Source organism: Salvelinus sp. IW2-2015, linkage group LG26, assembly GCF_002910315.2.
Source record: "Salvelinus sp. IW2-2015 linkage group LG26, ASM291031v2, whole genome shotgun sequence".
In the NCBI taxonomy this organism is placed as follows: Eukaryota; Metazoa; Chordata; class Actinopteri; order Salmoniformes; family Salmonidae; genus Salvelinus; species Salvelinus sp. IW2-2015.
Genome location: NC_036866.1, coordinates 9,537,817 through 9,557,208, shown reverse-complemented (window position 1 = coordinate 9,557,208; position 19,392 = coordinate 9,537,817). Strand labels below are relative to the sequence as shown.

The window sequence follows — 19,392 nt, the reverse complement described above, 5'->3', positions numbered from 1 at the left end:
GAAATAGGGTGCAGGCCAGGCAGCAGGCTGTTAGCCAGCCTGCCAGCTTAGTGGAGTCTGCCACTAGCACAGTCAGTTTAGTCAGCTCAGCTATCCCCATTGAGACCGTGTCTGTGCCTCAACTTAAGTTGGGCAAAACTAAACATGGCTATGTTAGCCTTAGCAATCTCACTAGAATAAAGACCTAGTCCATTCCTGCAATTATTGAAAGAGATTGTAATACCTCACATCTCAAAATAGGGCTACTTAATGTTAGATCCCTCACTTCCAAGGCAGTTATAGTCAATGAACTAATCACTGCCCATAATCTTGATGTGATTGGCCTGACTGAAACATGGCTTAAGCTTGATGAATTTACTGTGTTAAGAGGCCTCACCTCCTGGTCACACTAGGATAGCAAATTTCAATTTACAAAAGAAAAAAAACGACGTTTTCGTCTTTTGACCGTCTAGTCATGAAATCTATGCAGGCTAATCACTTTTTATAGCTAGTGTTTACAGGCCTCCTGTGCCATATACAGCATTCCTCACTGAGTTCCCTTAATTCCTATCGGACCTTGTAGTCATAGCAGATAATATTCTAATTTCTGGTGACTTTAATATTCACATGGAAAAGTTCACAGACCCACTCCAAAAGGCTTTCGGAGCCATCATCGACTCAGTGGGTTTTGTCCAACATGTTTCCGGACCAACTCACTGCCAGAGTCATACTCTGGACCTAGTTTTGTCCCATGGATAAAATGTTGTGGATCATAATCCTGGACTATCGGACCACCATTTTATTATTTTTGCAATTGCAACAAATAATCTGCTCAGACCCCAACCAAGGATCATCAAAAGCCGTGCTATAAATTCTTGGACAACCCAAAGATTCCTAGATGCCCTTCCAGACTCCCTCCGCCTACCCAAGGACATCAGAGTACAACAGTCAGTTAACCACCTAACTGAGGAACTCAATTTAACCTTGCGCAATACCCTAGATGCAGTCGCACCCCTAAAAACATTTATCATAAGAAACTAGCTCCCTGGTATACAGAAAATACCCAAGCTCTGAAGCAAGCTTCCAGAAAATTGGAACGGAAATTGCGCTACGCAAAACTGGAAGTCTTCCGACTAGCTTGGAAAGACAGTACCGTGCAGTATCGAAGAGCCCTCACTGCTGCTCGATTATCCTATTTTTCCAACTTAATTGAGGAAAATAAGAACAATCCCCCCAAAAATGTTGATACTGTCGTAAAGCTAACTAAAACGCAGCATTCYCCAAGAGTGGATGGCTTTCACTTTAGCAGTGATAAATTCATGAACTTCTTTGACGAAAAGATCATGATCATTAGAAAGCAAATTACGGACTCCTCTTTAAATCTGCGTATTCCTCCAAAGCTCAGTTGTCCTGAGTCTGCACAACTCTGCCAGGACCTAGGATCAAGGAAGACACTCAAGTGTTTTAATTCTATATCTCTTGACACAATGATGAAAATAATCATGGCCTCTAAACCTTCAAACTGGACCCTATTCCAACTAAACTACTGAAAGAGCTGCTTCCTGTGCTTGGCCCTCCTATGTTGAACATAATAAACGGCTCTCTATCCACCGGATGTGTACCAAACTCACTAAAAGTGGCAGTAATAAAGCCTCTCTTGAAAAAGCCAAACCTTGACCCAGAAAATATAAAAACTATTGGCCTGTATCGAAACTCCCATTCCTCTCAAAAATCTTAGAAAAAGCTGTTGCGCACCAACTCACTGCCTTCCTGAAGACAAACAATGTATACGAAATGCTTCAGTCTGGTTTTAGACCCCATCATAGCACTGAGACTGCACTTGTGAAGGTGGTAAATTACCTTTTAATGGCGTCAGACCGAGGCTCTGCATCTGTCTTCGTGCTCCTAGACCTTAGTGCTGCTTTTGATACCATCGATCACCACATTCTTTTGGAGAGATTGGAAACCCAAATTGGTCTACACGGACAAGTTCTGGCCTGGTTTAGATCTTATCTGTCGGAAAAATATCAGTTTGTCTCTGTGGATGGTTTGTCAACTGTACATTTTGGTGTTCTTCAAGGTTCCATTTTAGGACCACTATTGTTTTCACTATATATTTTACCTCTTGGGGATGTCATTCGAAAACATAATGTTAACTTTCCCTGCTATGCGGATGACACACAGCTGTACATTTCAATGAAACATGGTGAAGCCCCAAAATTGCTCTCGCTGGAAGCCTGTGTTTCAGACATAAGGTAGTGGATGGCTGCAAACGTTCTACTTTTAAACTCGGACAAAACAGAGATGCTTGTTCTAGGTCCCAAGAAACAAAGAGATCTTCTGTTGAATCTGACAATTCATCTTGATGGTTGTACAGCCGTCTCAAATAAAACTGTGAAGGACCTCGGACCATGGACCCTGATCTCTCTTTTGACGAACATATCAAGACTGTTTCAAGGACAGCTTTTTTCCATCTACGTAACATTGCAAAAAYCTGAAATTTTCTGTCCACAAATGATGCAGAAAAATTAATCCATGCTGTTGTCACTTCTAGGTTAGACTACTGCAATGCTCTACTTTCATCCTACATGGATAAAGCACAAAATAAACTTCAGTTAGTGCTAAATACGGCTGCTAGAATCCTGACTTGAACCAAAAAATTTGATCATATTACTCCAGTGCGAGCCTCCCTACACTGGCTTCCTGTTAAGGCAAGGGCTGATTTCAAGGTTTTACTGCTAACCTACAAAGCATTACATGGGCTTGCTCCTACCCATCTTTCCCATTTGGTCCTGCCGTACATACCTACACGTATGCTACGATCACAAGACGCAGGCCTCCTAATTATCCCTAAAATTTCTAAGCAAACAGCTGGAGGCAGGGCTTTCTCCTATAGAGCTCCATTTTTATGGAATGGTCTGCCTACCCATGTGAGAGACGCAGACTCGGTCTCAACCTTTAAGTCTTTATTGAAGACTCATCTCTGGCCCAGGAGTGTGAAGGTGAACGGAAAGGCACTGGAGCAACGAACCGCCCTTGCGGTATCTGCCTGGCCAGTTCCCCTCTCTCCACTGGGATTCTCTGCCTCTAACCCTATTACAGAGGCTGAGTCACTGGCTTACTGGTGCTCTTCCATGCCGTCCCATAGGAGGGGTGCGTCACTTGAGTGGGTTGAGTCACTGACGTGGTCTTCGTGTCTGGGTTGGCGCCCCCCCCCCCCCTTGGGTTGTTCCGTGGCGGAGATCTTTGTGGGCTATACTCGGCCTTGTCTCAGGATGGTAAGTTGGTGGTTGAAGATATCCCTCTAGTGGTGTGGGGGCTGTGCTTTGGCAAAAGTGGGTGGGGTTATATCCTGCCTGTATGGCCCTGTCTGGGGGTATCATTGGATGGGGCCACAGTGTCTCCTGACCCCTCCTGTGTCAGCCTCCAGTATTTATGCTGCAGTAGTTTATGTGTCGGGGGCAGGGTCAGTCTGTTATATCTGGAGTATTTCTCCTGTCTTATCCTGTGTGAATTTATGTTCTCTCTAATTCTCTTTCTCTCTCTCGGAGGACCTGAGCCCTAGGACCATGCCTCAGACTACCTGGCATGATGACTCCTGCTGTCCCCATCCACCTGGCCGTGCTGCTGCTCCAGTTTCAACTGTTCTGCCTGTGGCTATGGACCCTGACCTGTTCACCGGACGTGCTACCTGTCCCAGACCTGCTGTTTTCAACTCTCTAGAGACAGCAGGAGCGATAGAGATACCTCAATGATCGGCTATGAAAAGCCAACTGACATTTACTCCTGAGGTGCTGACCTGTTGCACCCTCAACAACTACTGTGATTATTATTATTTGACCATGCTGGTCATTTATGAACATTTGAACATCTTGCCATGTTCTGTTATAATCTCCACCCGCACAGCCAGAAGAGGACTGGCCACCCCTTATAGCTGGGTCCTCTCTAGGTTTCTTCCTAGGTTTTGGCCTTTCTAGGGAGTTTTTCCTAGCCACCGTGCTTCTACACCTGCATTGCTTGCTGTTTGGTTTTAGGCTGGGTTTCTGTACAGCACTTTGAGATATCAGCTGATGTAAGAAGGGCTATATAAATACATTTGATTTGATTTTATTACAGACAACATTCGCACTGAGCTAAAGAGTAGAGCTGCCCCTTTCAAGAGTGGGACTCTAACCCGGAAGCTTATAAGAAATCCTGCTATGCCCTCCGACGAACCATCAAACAGGCAAAGCGTTCATATAGGACTAAGATCGAATCGTACTACACCGGCTCCGACGCTCGTCAGATGTGGCAGGGCCTGCAAACTATTACAGACTACAAAGGGAAGCACAGCCAAGAGCTGCCCAGTGACACGAGCCTACCAGACGGGCTAAACTTCTTCTATGTTCGCTTCGAGGTAAGTAACACTGAAACACAAATGAGAGCATCAGCTGTTCTGGACGACTGTGTGATCATGCTCTCCACAGCCGATGTGAGTAAGACCTTTAAACAGGTCAACATTCACAAGGCCGCAGGGCCAGACGGATTACCAGGACATGTACTCCGAGCATGCGCTGACCAACTGGCAAGTGTCTTCACTGACATTTTCAATCTCTCCCTGTCCGAGACTGTAATACCAACATGTTTTAAGCAGACCACCATAGTGCCTGTGCCCAAGAACACTRAGKTAACYTGCCTAAATGACTACCGACCCGTAGCACTCACATCTGTAGCCATACATTTATTTGAAAGGCTGGTCATGGCTCACATCAACACCATTATCCCAGAAACCCTAGACCCACTCCAATTTGTATACCGCACCAACAGATCTACAGATGATGCAATCTCTATTGCACTCCACACTGCCCTTTCCCACCTGGACAAAAGGGACACCTATGTGAGAATGCTATTCATTGACTACAGCTCAGCGGTCAACACCATTGTGCCCTCAAAAGCTCATCACTAAGCTAAGGACCCTGGGACTAAACACCTCCTTCTGCAACTGGATCCTGGACTTCCTGACGGACCGCCCSCCAGGTGGTAAGGGTAAGCAACAACATCCGCCACACTGATCCTCAACATGGGGGCCCCTCAGGGGTGTGTGCTTAGTCCCCTCCTGTACTCCCTGTTCACTGCACGGCCAAGCACGACTCCAACACCATCATTAAGTTTGCTGATGACACAACAGTGGTAGGCCTGATCATCGACAACGATGAGACAGCCTATAGGGAGGTCAGAGACCTGATCGTGTGGTGCCAGGACAACAACCTTTCCCTCAACGTGATCAAGACAAAGGAGATGATTGTGGACTACAGGAAAAGGAGGATCGAGCACGCCCCCATTCTCATCGATGGGGCTGTAGTGGAGCAGTTTGAGAGCTCTACATCACCAACAAACTAACATGGTCCAAGCACATCAAGACAGTTGTGAAGAGGGCACGACAAAACCTATTCCCCCTCAGGAGACTGAAAATATTTGGCATGGGTCCTCAGGTCCTCAAAAGGTTTTACAGCTGCACCATCGAGAGCATCCTGACGGGTTGCATCACTGCCTGGAATTGCAAATGCTCGGCCTCCGACCGCAAGGCACTACAAAGTGTAATTCATACGGCCCAGTACATCACTGGGGCCAAGCTTCCTGCCATCCAGGACCTCTATACTAGGCGGTGTCAGAGGAAGGCCATAAAAAATTGTCAAAGACACCAGCCACCCTAGTCATACACTGTCCTCTCTGCTACCGCACGGCAAGCGGTACCGGAGCGCCAAGTCTAGGTCCAAGAGGCTTCTAAACAGCTTCTACCCCCAAGCCATAAGAATCCTGAAGAGATAATCAAATGGCTACCCAGACAATTTGTATAACCCACCCCCCCCCCCCACGCTCCTGCTACTCTGTTATTATCTATGCATAGTCACTTTAATAACTCTACCTACATGTACATATTACCTCAATTACCAAGACACCGGTGCCCCCGCACATTGACTCTGTACCGGTACCCCCTGTATATAGCCCCGCTATTGTTATTTACTGCTGCTCTTTAATCATTTGTTATTCTTGTCTCTTACTTTTCTTTGTATTTTCTTAAAACTGGTTGGCTGGTTAAGGGTTTGTAAGTACGCATTTAACTGTAAGGTTTACACATGTTGTATTCGGCGCATGTGACGAATACAATTTGATTTGAAGTATAACTAAGTATTAACACGTAGCGTGGGGACATTCTATTCACCTCATATTTTCTTTCTATACCATGAACAAACCCCTTCTACCTCAATATGCACTGATAAACTTGATAAAATCCAAAGATATGCACAGGGCACGTCTACCAACTAGATTAGAATATAGAATATGGCTGGACATCATCCTTTAATCTTCCTCATAATGGAGTGTTCCATACCTCCAGGGCGGGGGTGGAGAGGAGAACGTGGGTGGACTGTACCACGTCGGCAGCGTGGATGTTGTTGTGGTAGGCCACGTCGGCGTGGTAGTGGTCCTCCAGGGTCATCATGAAGGTGATGAAGGTGTCGGCTGGGATCTTAAAGTTTTTCAGCAGCTCTCGCTCCTGAGGTTGGGCAGCAACAGAAACCAGGCTCACAAGAGTAGAGCAAATATGTAACAAACTTTTGAAGTGTATTTGGGGTAGCCCCGACCGGGACTCTAGCCCTTGGCCATTACACCAAGATTCAAATGTCTTGGAAGGAATGCTAAAGAATGCTACAATTGGCTGCTGTAATGTACGAACAGAGGAGATGCATTTGGAATTGGAGACTCATACCTGGAAAATGGAGTACATGACCACCGTCAAAGGCCGATTCCCCGAGTATTCAGCTATCTTGAAAATATCTAGACCCCATCTGTTGATCTCCTCAAATTCCTAGAACCACAACACAATAAAGTGAGAAAAAGTCTGATATGGCAATTGAGCAGAAATGTATTTAATAAATAAGAAATATTAAACTTTTTTAACATGCATAACAAAAGATATGAGAATGGCACAAAAAGTAAAATACTTTTCCCATTGCGATCCTCCAGAGGGCAGATGACGTGACAAGTTGGCAATAATACGTCACTGACATTATATTACATATAACATTAAAGGCCAAGCAATAAGCATTAAAGTAATTTAGCCATTCTTCAGTGTGACAATGTGCGTCCGTCCGTCTGTCTGTGTGTGTGTGTGTGTGTGTGTGTGTGTGGCGCCCACCGTGGCCAATAATCCCTCCTGGAGGGTGGTGACCCCGAAACGGGGGATCTGGATGGGGGCGAGGCTGGGGCTGAGGGCAGGCTTCTTCACCGCAACGATCTGGGACATGGGCCTCTTCTTCTTCTTGTCTTTCTCCTTAGGAGGCCCAGACATAATCTCCACATCATGCTGCTTTTCTACAGACAGAGAGAGTGAGAGGGAGAAGAGAGAGAGACAGAAGAGAAAGAGACTGAAAAAAATATATGCCCATTGGACTGTGGCTGTGTTGGTGTTAGGAGGGGAGCCCTGACTATTTTCCAGCTAGTAAGGCAGGTAGATTATTTATTTTATTTCAACCAATATATAGGAGGAGTAGCAACCCGTCATTCATGTTATGAGCCTCACCTATTTAGCAAAAAATAATAATATCAGTTTGCAAACAATGTAAAAAATATAATAATTTTGTTAATAAAGCTGCATGCAAACATGGTCTCTTTTTTGCTTTAGCCTTCTGCTTTCTGTGGTGGTGGGGCAAGCCAGCAGAATATACAGAACGTAGGGTTTGGTAATGTTCTCTAGTTGCGCCGTAATTGGTTCAGTTTTCTGTCACTCATGGGGACACTACTTCACCGCAAAATCTAAGAGTGGAGCTCAAAAATTCAAGCCCCTTGGGTGCAACCATAGATTTACATTAGACATGCCCATCTAAGAAGCCTCAAGGTAATTGGCCACAGAAAAAATGAAGTCAAATCACGTTATATCTACCGTAGCTTACCGTAGTTATATCTACCGTAGCTTAGCTTAGACTGATCATGTCAACATCATACTTTCAAAATCTTAGCTAGCAAGCTAGACAAGCAGTCATCATCATGAATCAAGTCGACAATCTACTGGAAAATCCTTTTCAATCCTTGTCATATGAAGAGAAATTATAAATAAAATGTATCAGTGCTCATCAGCCATCAACATAACCAACAAGTTGGAAATCGCTAATTCAACAATGAGTGGTTTGGAAGAAATCAGTGGCTAACTGCAAGCATTGCAAAGCAATCACTAGCCTGCTATTCAGTGGAGAGGGTGTGTGGTCTAAGTTTTGGTTTAAGGGTCTCTTTTCCAAGATTAAAAGAATAAACATGCAACACCATGGGTCAGAAAATGTTGAATACACTGACCATGCTGTCAATCCAGCATGACTTCTGTCGTGTTCAAAACTGTAAACTCTGAACTGGGAAATCTCAGACTTCAGTGAGTTTAAAATAACTGGGAACTCAGGAAAAGAATTAGCTCCGACTGAGAAAATAAGTTTCGAACGATCATCCAAGTCGGGAACCCTGGCCTCTTTCTAGAGCTCCGACCTGAAGATCACTAACATCATGATTCAACCTTGTTTTTTCCCGAGCTCCCAGTTATCTTGAAAGCACCATAAATCCAGAGAATGGCAGACTTTACTGACAAAATTTGCCCACAAGAAGGACCGCCGTGCCACCGTCCTGTTCAAGTGAGCACAGCTCAACAAGGTGAGTCCAAAAATGTATTGTATGCTGCTGMATAAATTATGTTATATGCCAGAGAGATAGTATTACTTTCTTAGCTAAAGTATACATAAGTGTATGTTGTGTAGTAAGCTGTTAGTAGCCCATGTGCCTCACCCTAATAATTTGGTCCCTTTACCCTCATACTGTTCTGACTTAGTGGTGCACATATAGCCTATAACCGTTTTTTGAGAATTGTAATCATCAAATATTTGTAAGAGCTTTCCTTGTCTGCTTATATGCCCCCTTAATTTATCCTACGGTTCTGACTTGATGTACAGTGAGAATAGTGTAAGAACGGCCCATGTTCTGAATTCTGTCGCTGTACATTTCAAAAGTGCTGAACAATTAGTTATATTGACTACGTCCGTCTTAGCTCGCTCAATGTCTTAATCAAAATTACAGATGGCCTCTTATCCACTCATCGTTCCCTTAGGCCGTAGTTTGTACATCTCAATTGTCAGTAGAAACCACATTTGGCAAGTCAGCCATATCAGCTATGTTTTTAAAAAAGGCAGTAAATGAGGCTGAATTAACTGTTTCGCTGCCAGACAACGCAGGTGTAACGGTGGTAAGGATTCACTCCATGGTGCTGAAAAGAAAGCTCTGCTGTTGGGACATCTTTATGTAGGCCCTAACAGTTTGTGGGCACCGTTTGTCACCGTTACAGAGCAATTCATGTATTGTTATGTTGTGTAGTGGCTTAGCTGCAACAAGATTTACATGCTAAAATCATCACTGTATAGGACACTGAAAAYTAAAGAAAATTAACAGTTGATTGTTTATTTTACGAACTATAGCTAATCTAAGATATTTCCACCACAAATCAAGTGAGGAATCAATTAGACTAGTACTAGGAATACTGCTTCAACTGATAACTCTCCACCAAATGTCATCTCTCAACCAATAATGACTCCTGGTTGTCAGACAGTGGCAAATATGAGAAGTCAGATCATAATCCCAGATCCTAAAAGCATGTAAATATCATTACGAGGACACGCAATCTGCCACCACACCACAACAAGAGAAGCGGTCTCACCAATCTCACAATATTTCCTCTTCCTTTCACCCAAAGCCATAGTTCTCCTTTCCGATCCCAGCCAACGTCAAAACAAACCAAATCATGTCAAATGGACATCTATTTTCAGGCTCCATTTTCTCTCCGTCTGCAAGCATTTTGGTGAAGCTCCATTCCGCCACAATATCAGTTAAAGATGACTGGGGTATTGACGCAAAAGGCAGTCTAATAATATTACCGTCTCCATGGCAACGCCAGACATGTCCAGGAATGCCTTGCCGCCTGCTTCCTTTGGAAGCCCTTCTCTTTCCTCTAACATGCTGGCTAATAGGCCAGCAGACATGCATGACAAATGCCAAGTTTTGCAACTACATACTGCATGATGTCATGTAACCTATGTTTATACTCTGTATATGTTGTCCTGTTCAGTACTCCCAATAATTATATACAAAACATGCTGTAGTAATTTTGTAAGTATTTTGTAATTCATAATGCATTATAAGCACATGTATAATGCCTTATGAGCTATGCATAATAATGCAAAACATAGGCAGTGCTCATAAACATCTATGACTACATTTATAGAGCTGTATAATGCCCTATAAAGCAAATAAATATTGTATTTATGTACCAACTTTTGAGCAGGATGAATGCTTTACATCAATTCTTATTTGATAGTAGGGTCAAAATGAATACCTTGCCTAGCCATTGCAATGCCAGTTCAGGAGCCATACTTCGAGTGCTGTTGTCACTCACCTAGGAAAGTGTTGGCGATAAACTCTGAGACTTGGTTTCCTGACCGGCTGGTTTCTGACAACTGGGTGAGCTCTCTGTTCAACATCCTTTTGAACTGGGAAACAAGATCAGACACAACGACAAGCATCAGAGACACAACATACATGGAAATAGTGTGGAAAGTAGAACATACAGTTGAAGCCGGAAGTTTACATACACCTTAGCAAAATACATTTAAACTCAGTTTAAAGAGAAAAAATTCTCTGTCTTAGGTCAGTTAGGATCACCACTTAATTTTAAGAATGTGAAATGTCAGAATAATAGCAGAGAGAATGATTCATTTCAGCTTTTATTTCTTTCATCACATTCCCAGTGGGTCAGAAGTTTACATAAACTCAATTAGTATTTGGTAGCATTGCCTTTAAATTGTTTAACTTGGGTCAAACGTTTCGGGTAGCCTTCCACAAGCGTTGGGTGAATTTTGTCCCATTCCTCCTGACAGAGCTGGTGTAACTGAGTCAGGTTTGTAGGCCACCTTGCTCGCACACGCTTTTTCAGTTCTGTCCACAAATGTTCTATAGGATTGAGGTCAGGGCTTTGTGATGGCGACTCCGATACCTTGACTTTGTTGTCCTTAAGCCATTTTGCCACAACTTTGGAAGTATGCTTGGGGTCATTGTCCATTTGGAAGACCCATTTGCGACCAAGCTTTAACTTCCTGACTGATGTCTTGAGATGTTGCTTCAATATATAAACATAATTTTCCAACCTCATGATGCCATCTATTTTGTGAAGTGCACCAGTCCCTCCTGCAGCAAAGCACCCTCACATCATGATGCTGCCACCCCCGTGCTTCACGGTTGGGATGGTGTTCTTTGGCTTGCAAGCCTCCCCCTTATTCCTCCAAACATAACGATGGTCATTATGGCCAAACAGTTCTATTTTTGTTTCATCAGAGGACATTTCTCCAAAAAGTATGATCTTTGTGTTTGCATCTTCACAAGGTCCTTTGCTGTTGTTCTGGGATTGTTTTGCACTTTTGCACCAAAGTACGTTCATCTCTAGGAGACAGAACACCTCTCCTTCCTGAGCGGTATGACGGCTGTGTGGTCCCATGGTGTTTATACTTGCATACTATTGTTTGTACAGTTTAACGTGGTATCCTTCAGGCGTTTGGAAATTGCTCCCAAGGATGAACCAGACTTGTGGAGGTCTACATGTTTTTTCTGAGGTCTTGGCTGATTTCTTTTGATTTTCCCATGATGTCAAGCAAAGAGGCACTGAGTTTGAAGGTAGGCCTTGAAATACATCCTCCAATTGACTCAAATGATGTCAATTAGCCTATCAGAAGCTTCTAAAGCCATGACATAATTTTCTAGAATTTTCCAAGCTGTTTAAAGGCCCAGTCAACTTAGTGTATGTAAACTTCTGACCTACTGGAATTGTGATACAGTGAATTATAAGTGAAATAATCTGTCTGTAAACAATTGTTGGAAAAAAGACTTGTGTCATGCACAAAGTAGATGTCCTAACCGACTTGCCAAAACTATAGTTTGTTAACAAGAAATTTGTGGAGTGGTTGAAAAATGAGTTAATGACTCSATCCTAAGTGTATGTAAACTTCCGACTTCAACTGTACTTCAGTTGAACAAGTGTACCAGCAGTAAAGTTCCTATCATAATATAATGTGGAACATTTGAAATTAACAAAACCAAATGAGAGTTCAAAAAGGCAATAAACTATGTTTGGTGTGATTTTTCGCACCACACTCAAGTGTCAGGAGTAACTACCAAGTAAATAATATGACAGTAGTGATTTCCTTGATCCCCCTCATACTGAATAACATGTCAGGTTATAGAAAAAGACAAGTGTAACATGGGATATCAATAGAGTAACAGTAGTCAATTATATCAATAAGACCGTTATGTAATCACTAACCGAACATAGCAGGCCTAAAAGAATAGCCTGAAACTAAACTAACTAAACCCCTACATACTGGTCTTGACCAGACGAAAAAAAGCTGTAGGGGGAGGTTGTCTTCTGCACTGTTCAACCAATCCATTATATGTGGAGGAGGAGTTAAGATGGAGCGTCGCCTTGTTAACATCCAAAAGCGGAAGTCGCGTCCCAGGCTCTCTTTCCATTTCACCTGTTGATGGGGACTCAGCAGAGCCTATGTAATCACACACGTGGGTAGGGGACAAACCACAGTATACGGTCTTAAAGGAGACATTGCATGTACACATACAGGAAGGAACGGGTAGTGTACTCAGAGATTTGTAAACAAACTCACACACATACACCCAATGGAACAGGCATGTGTAGACTAAATAATATGCAGTTTTATCAAATCTCACTGACATAATATGCAAAATCACAGACATCCAAATACATACTGTGTCCTACAGTACACCAAAGCACACTTCTTGTCATCCAGTTAAGAAGTTTGCACTGCAATAACATAAAATGACATCTTGACACACACATTCCCGTGCACTCACCTGTATGAGTGTCCAAAACATAGAAAACAAAGTGACGTAGGGCATTCCAGTGTACACATGTTGAATGTCGAAAACAAAGACGAGTGAGCAGCAGAAACCAACTATGTTGAATAAAATCCAGTAGGAGATTGTACAGGTCTATTTTTATTTTATTTGACCTTTATTTACCAGGTAGGCCAGTTGAGAACAAGTTCTCATTTACAACTGCGACCTGGCCAAGATAAAGCAAAGCAGTGCGACACAAACAACACAGAGTTACACATGGAATAAACAAACGTACAGTCAATAACACAATAGAAATACATCTATATACAGGGTGTGCAAATGAGGTAAGAAAGGCAATACATAGGCTGTAGTGGCGAAGTAATTACAATTTAACAATTAAACACTGGAGTGATAGATGTGCAGAAGATGAATGTGCAAGTAGAGATACTGGGGTGCAAAGGAGCAAAGACATTATAAATAACAATATGGGGATGAGGTAGTTGGATGGGCTATTTACAGATGGGCTATGTACAGGTGCAATGATCGGTGAGCTGCTCTGACAGCTGATGCTTAAAGTTAGTGAGGGAGATAGGAGTCTCCAGCTTCAGTGATATTTGCATTTTGTTCCAGTCATTGGCAGCAGAGAATTGGAAGGAAAGGCGGCCAAACGAGGAATAGGCTTTGGGGGTGACTAGTGAAATATACCTGCTGGAGCGCATGCTACGGGTGGGTGCTGCTATGGTGATCAGTGAGCTGAGATAAGGCAGGGCTTTACCTAGCAAAGACTTATAGATGACCTGGAGCCAGTGGGTTTGGCGATGAATATGAAGCGAGGGCCAGCCAACGACAGCATACAGGTCGCAATGGTGGGTAGTATATGGGGCTTTGGTGACAAAATGGATGGCACTGTGATAGACTGCATCCAATTTGCTGAGTAGAGTGTTGGAAGCTATTTTGTAAATGACATCACGAAGTCAAGGATCGGTAGGATAGTCAGTTTTACGAGGGTATGTTTGGCAGCATGAGTGAAGGATGCTTTGTTGCGATATAGGAAGTCGATTCTAGATTTAATTTTGGATTGGAGATGCTTAATGTGAGTCTGGAAGGAGAGTTTACAGTCTAACCAGACACATAGGTATTTGTAATTGTCCACATATTCTAAGCCAGAACCGTCCAGAGTAGTGATGCTGGACGGGCGGGCAGCGATCGGTTGAAGAGCATGCATTTAGTTTGACTTGTATTTAAGAACAGTTGGAGGCCACGGAAGGAGAGTTGTATGGCATTAAAGCTCGTCTGGAGGTTAGTTAACACAGTGTCCAAAGAAGGGGCCAGAAGTATACAGAATGGTGTCGTCTGCGTAGAGGTGGATCAAAGAATCACCAGCAGCAAGAGCGACATCATTGATGTATACAGAGAAAAGAGTCGGCCCGTGAATTTAACCCTGTGGCACCCCCATAGAGACTGCCAGAGGTCCGGACAACAGGCCCTCCGATTTGACACACTGAACTCTGTCTGAGAAGTAGTTGGTGAACCAGGCGAGGCAGTCATTTGAGAAACCAAGGCTGTTGAGTCTGCYGATAAGAATGTGGTGATTGACAGAGTCGAAAGCCTTRGCCAGGTCRATGAAKMCGGCTGCACAGTAWTGTCTYTTATCGATGGCGGTTATGATATCGTTTAGGACCTTGAGTGTGGCTGAGGTGCACCCATGACCAGCTCGGAAACCAGATTGCATAGCGGAGAAGGTACGGTGGGATTCGAAATGGTCGGTGATCTGTTTGTTAACTTGGCTTTTGAAGACCTTAGAAAGGCAGGGTAGGATAGATATAGGTCTGTAACAGTTAGGGTCTAGAGTGTCTCCCCCTTTGAAGAGGGGGTTGACCGCGGCAGCTTACCAATCTTTGGGGATCTCAGACGATACGAGAGGTTGAACAGGACAGTAATAGGCGTTGCAACAATTGCGGAGGATACTTTTAGAAAGAGAAGGTCCAGATTGTCTAGCCCTGCTGATTTGTAGGGGTCCAGATTTAGCAACTCTTTCAGAACATCAGCTATCTGGATTTGGGTGAAGGAGAAATGTGGGAGGTTTGAGCAAGTTGCTGTGGGGGGTTCAGGGCTGTTGACTGGGGTAGGGGTAACCAGGTGGAAAGCATGGCCAGCCGTAGAAAAATGCTTATTGAAATTCTCAATTATTGTGGATTTATTTGTGGTGACAGTGTTTCCTAGCCACAGTGCAGTGTGCAGCTGGGAGGAGGTGCTCTTATTCTCCATGGACTTTACAGTCTATCCAATGAGTTTCATCACAAACTGACAGTCCTTACGCCCCAGATTGAAAGAGATCAAACAGCAATCAGCCAAAGACGAGGCTTCCCGGTAGCTCTGAGCTTAGTAAGTGGGACAGATGGGACATGGGGGACGGGCAGTGGAGGTTAAGGGGACAGAGACAGTATAGCTAGGTGCAGAGCACCAGTATAAAGGCTAGTCTCTCCTTCCCTGTGTGTATCTCCCCTTCAACTATCTACATGCGGGATGCTCTACAGCCAATTTGTGTGTGTGTAAAGGGGAGGGGAGGGTGTGTGTGTGTCACACACACACAGAGAGAGACAGAGAGACAGAGAGAGAGAGAGAGAGAGAGAGAGAGAGAGAGAGAGAGAGAGATGCATAATGCATTCAGGAGGAGCAGAATGGAAAGAAGGGACTTGAACCAATGTGAATGGTTTAATGGGAGGGATGGGCTCCATTCATGTGTTTGTGTGCGTTAGTGTCTGAATGGGAGGAGGGAGTGTGTATCAGTCCAATACACATTAACTGAGTTTGGTGGTAAGAGTGCTTTTAGCTTTGCTGGCCCATGATCTCGGAGCACTTTGCTGAAGGACTTAAAAACTAGATCATTTAATTCTGATTCATGATTTTAAATCTCAGATTGGAGGGCTGCTGACCTCAGATTGCTCAGGTTTTTAAACCTGTTACTTTAAACTGTGTTATGCACTTTGCACTGTTTTATCTTCCATTCATAGTTAGGTTTTATGTTGTGTGTCATGTGGAACTAATTATGCTGCTTTCTTCGCCAGGGCTCACATGAAAAAGAGATGTCAATCAAATTTAAATAAATAAATGCTCTCTGTATGCCCAAATATTATGCACAGAGGGAGAATGCAGCAGCAGTTCAACTTCCTGAATCTATAAAAATGTAAATAGTGCAATGCAATAAGAAATGAGCTACTTGTTGGAGGGTCCAATCACAAGTAGGAGGTCATATATATTAGACAGAGGATGTGACCTGTGGGAAATAACTTTCCCTTGACTATGGCAAAACAACTGTTATACTATGCCTTTTCCAAAAGATATGTCACCTGCTGTGTAAAGCCACTGACTATGAGACAGCAGTGAACCATATGACATCAATCAACCACTGTTTTGATGCATTGAGGACAACAGCGTAGGTTACACAAGGAACTGAATTCCCCAATATAATATTCAGGTTAAGTATAGCTTAATTTTGTAAATCCTAAACATAAGACATGTGATCGACATGAACACAGAGCGATGTGATGCTGATGAGAGGTGCTGTGGACTCCCCGGGTGCAGTATTAAAAGGCTGCAGCCCACAGCAGGTCTCTGGAGACAGTTATTCTGTAGCCCTTTGACTCTCTGCCAAGCCCAAACAAACAAAAGGTAGTGAGTGTACCGTGCACATGATCTTCAAGTGATGCGTGGCAGCGGTCTCAGCCACAGCCAATCCTAGAGCTACAGCAAGGGCTTAACGTGACGCAATATCCATGTTTTTCAGATCTATGTCCTTTTGCACACAAACTCCTCAAATAGTTCTCATTTCAGTATATACAGTGCATTCGGAATGTATTCAGACCCTTTGACTTTTTCCACATTTTGTTACGTTACAGCCTTAATCTAAAATGTATTAAATAGTTTTTTTCCCATCATCAGTCTACACATAACACCCCATAATGACAAAGCAAAAACAGGTTTTTAGACATTTTTGTAAATGTAGTAAAAATGTAAAACTGAAATATCACATTTACACATTTAGTATTCAGACCCTTTACTCAGTACTTTGTTGAAGCACCTTGGCAGCGATTATAGCCACGAGTCTTCTTGGGTATGACGCTACAAGCTTGGCACATCTGTATTTGGGGAGTTTCTCCCATTCTTCTCTGCAAATCCTCTCAAGCTCAGGTTGGATGTTTGGATGGGGAGCGTCGCTGCACAGCTATTTTCAGGCCACTCCAGAGATGTTCGATCAGGTTCAAGTCCAGGCTCTGGCTGGGCCACTCAAGGACATTCAGAGACTTGTCCTGAAGCAACTCCTGTTGTTTTGGCAGTGTGCTTAGGGTCGTTGTCTTGTAGATTGATTGATTGTGGACTACAGGAAAAGGAGGACCAAGCACGCCCCCATTCTCATCGACGGGGCTGTAGTGGAGCAGGTTGAGAGCTTCAAGTTCCTTGGCGTCCACATCACCAACAAACTAACATTGTCCAAGATAGTCGTGAAGAGGGCAAAAAACGTATTCCCCCTCAGGAGACTGAAAAGATTTGGCATGGGTCCTCAGATCCTCAAAAGGTTCTACAGCTGCACCATTGAGAGCATTGTGATGGGTTGCACCACTGCCTGGTATGGCAACTGCTCGGCCTCCGACCGCAAGGCACTACAGAGGGTAGTGTGTACGGCCCAGTACATCACTGGGGCCAAGCTTCCTGCCATCCAGGACCTCTATACCAAGCGGTGTCAGAGGAAGGCCCTAAAAATTGTCAAAGACTCCAGACACCCTAGTCATACACTGTTCTCTCTGCAACCGCACGGCAAGCGGTATCGGAGCGCCAAGTCTAGGTCCAAGAAGCTTCTAAACAGCTTCTACCTCCAAGCCATAAGACTCCTGAACATCTAATCAAATGGCTACATCAAATGACTATTTTAAACTGCTGCTACTCTGTTATTAAAGTGACTGTGTATAGATAATAACTCTACCTACGTATACATATTACCTCGACTAACCGGTGCCCCTGCACACTGACACTGTACCGGTATCCCCTGTATATAGCCTTGCTATTGTTATTTTACTGCTGCTCTTTAATTATTTGTTACTTTTATTATTATTWTTTTTTTGTATTTTTTTTTAAACGGCATTTTTGGTTAAGGGCTTGTAAGTAAGCATTTCACTGTAAGGTCTACACACCTGTTGTATTCTGCTCATGTGACAAATACAATTTGGTTAGATTTGTTGGAAGGTGAACCTTCGCCCGGTTCTTTGGTCCTGAGCGCTTTGGAGCAGGTTTTTGTAAAGGATCTCTCTGTACTTTGCTCTGCTCATCTTTCTCTCGATCATGACTAGTCCCCCAGTCCCTGCCTCTGAAAAACCTCCCCACAGTATGATGCTGCCACCAGCATTATTCCATTTAAGAATGATGGAGGCCACTGTGTTCTTGGGGACCTTCAATGCTGCAAAACATTTTTGGTACCCTTCCCCAGATCTGTGCCTCGACACAATCTTGTCTCGGCACTCTACGGACAATTCCTTCGACCTCCCGGCTTGGTTTTTGCTCTGACATGCACTGTCAACTGTGAGACCTTACATAGACAGGTGTGTGCCTTTCCAAATCCAATCAATTGAAGAAACATCAAGGATGATCAATGGAAACAGGATGCACCTTAGCTCAATTTTGAGTCTCATAATGTAAAAAAAAACTATGTAAATCTATATTTTTTTAAAATGTAAAAATAAAACTTTGTGCAAAAATGTCTAAAAACCTTTTTTCACTTTGTCATTATATTTAATACATTTTTCGAAAAAGGCTGTAACGTAACAAAATGTGAAAAAAGTTATTTCCGAATGCACTGTAGATGAAGATTCGATTTTTTATTAACCAGACCTATATCTTTGCTATTCTTCAAGCAATCATTCCCAGGTTTTTACAGTAGATGAGGCTCAGTTCAAATGCAACGCAGCTCACCTTGTTGGAAGCCATTTCACTGACTGAGTGACGGGTCTGCAGGGTCTCCAGCTGGTCCAGACACCAGTCCAGCTCCTCCAGCGTCTCCATGGCCAGCTTCTGGTACGGCTCCTCTGAGGGGGGCCAAAGGTCAGACTACTGTTAAAGCCCTGAGAGAGCGTTTGTTCTGATCTCTGCTGCTAAAAAAAATACATTAAAACTTAAAGAATTTCAGTGAGTGCGATTTTTTCCTTTCTTCAAGTAAAAGCCCATCAGAGACCATCCCATCCAGAACCTAGACTTACCAGACTGAGACCCAGATCCAAATCCTCAAACAAGGCCCAATCAGTACTGATCACTTTCTCATAGTCCCATTGTCAAGGACTGTTCTCCGGACTGTTATCAGGCCCCAGACTGTATTTTTTATTTTTTTATTTGACCTTTATTTAACTAGGCAAATCAGTTAAGAACAAATTCTTATTTTCAATGACGGCCTAGGAACAGTGGGTTAACTGCCTTGTTCAGGGGCAGAGCGACCGATTT

General features: G+C 43.5%; 1 protein-coding gene across 4 annotated transcripts in view; it reads right to left on the bottom strand.

Moving 5' to 3' along the window:
* LOC111952581 (3',5'-cyclic-AMP phosphodiesterase 4C) overlaps positions 1 to 19,392 on the bottom strand; it is a 149,913-nt gene that overhangs the window by 9,258 nt on the left and 121,263 nt on the right. For all 4 annotated transcript variants that reach the window (XM_023971404.2, XM_070435104.1, XM_023971405.2 and 1 more), the window contains 5 exons: positions 18,871 to 18,983; positions 10,442 to 10,535; positions 7,157 to 7,332; positions 6,728 to 6,826; positions 6,350 to 6,514 (listed from right to left, as the gene is read on the bottom strand). In XM_023971404.2, coding sequence (XP_023827172.1) covers positions 6,350 to 6,514; positions 6,728 to 6,826; positions 7,157 to 7,332; positions 10,442 to 10,535; positions 18,871 to 18,983 — 647 coding nt within the window. The remainder of the gene's footprint in view (positions 1 to 6,349; positions 6,515 to 6,727; positions 6,827 to 7,156; positions 7,333 to 10,441; positions 10,536 to 18,870; positions 18,984 to 19,392) is intronic.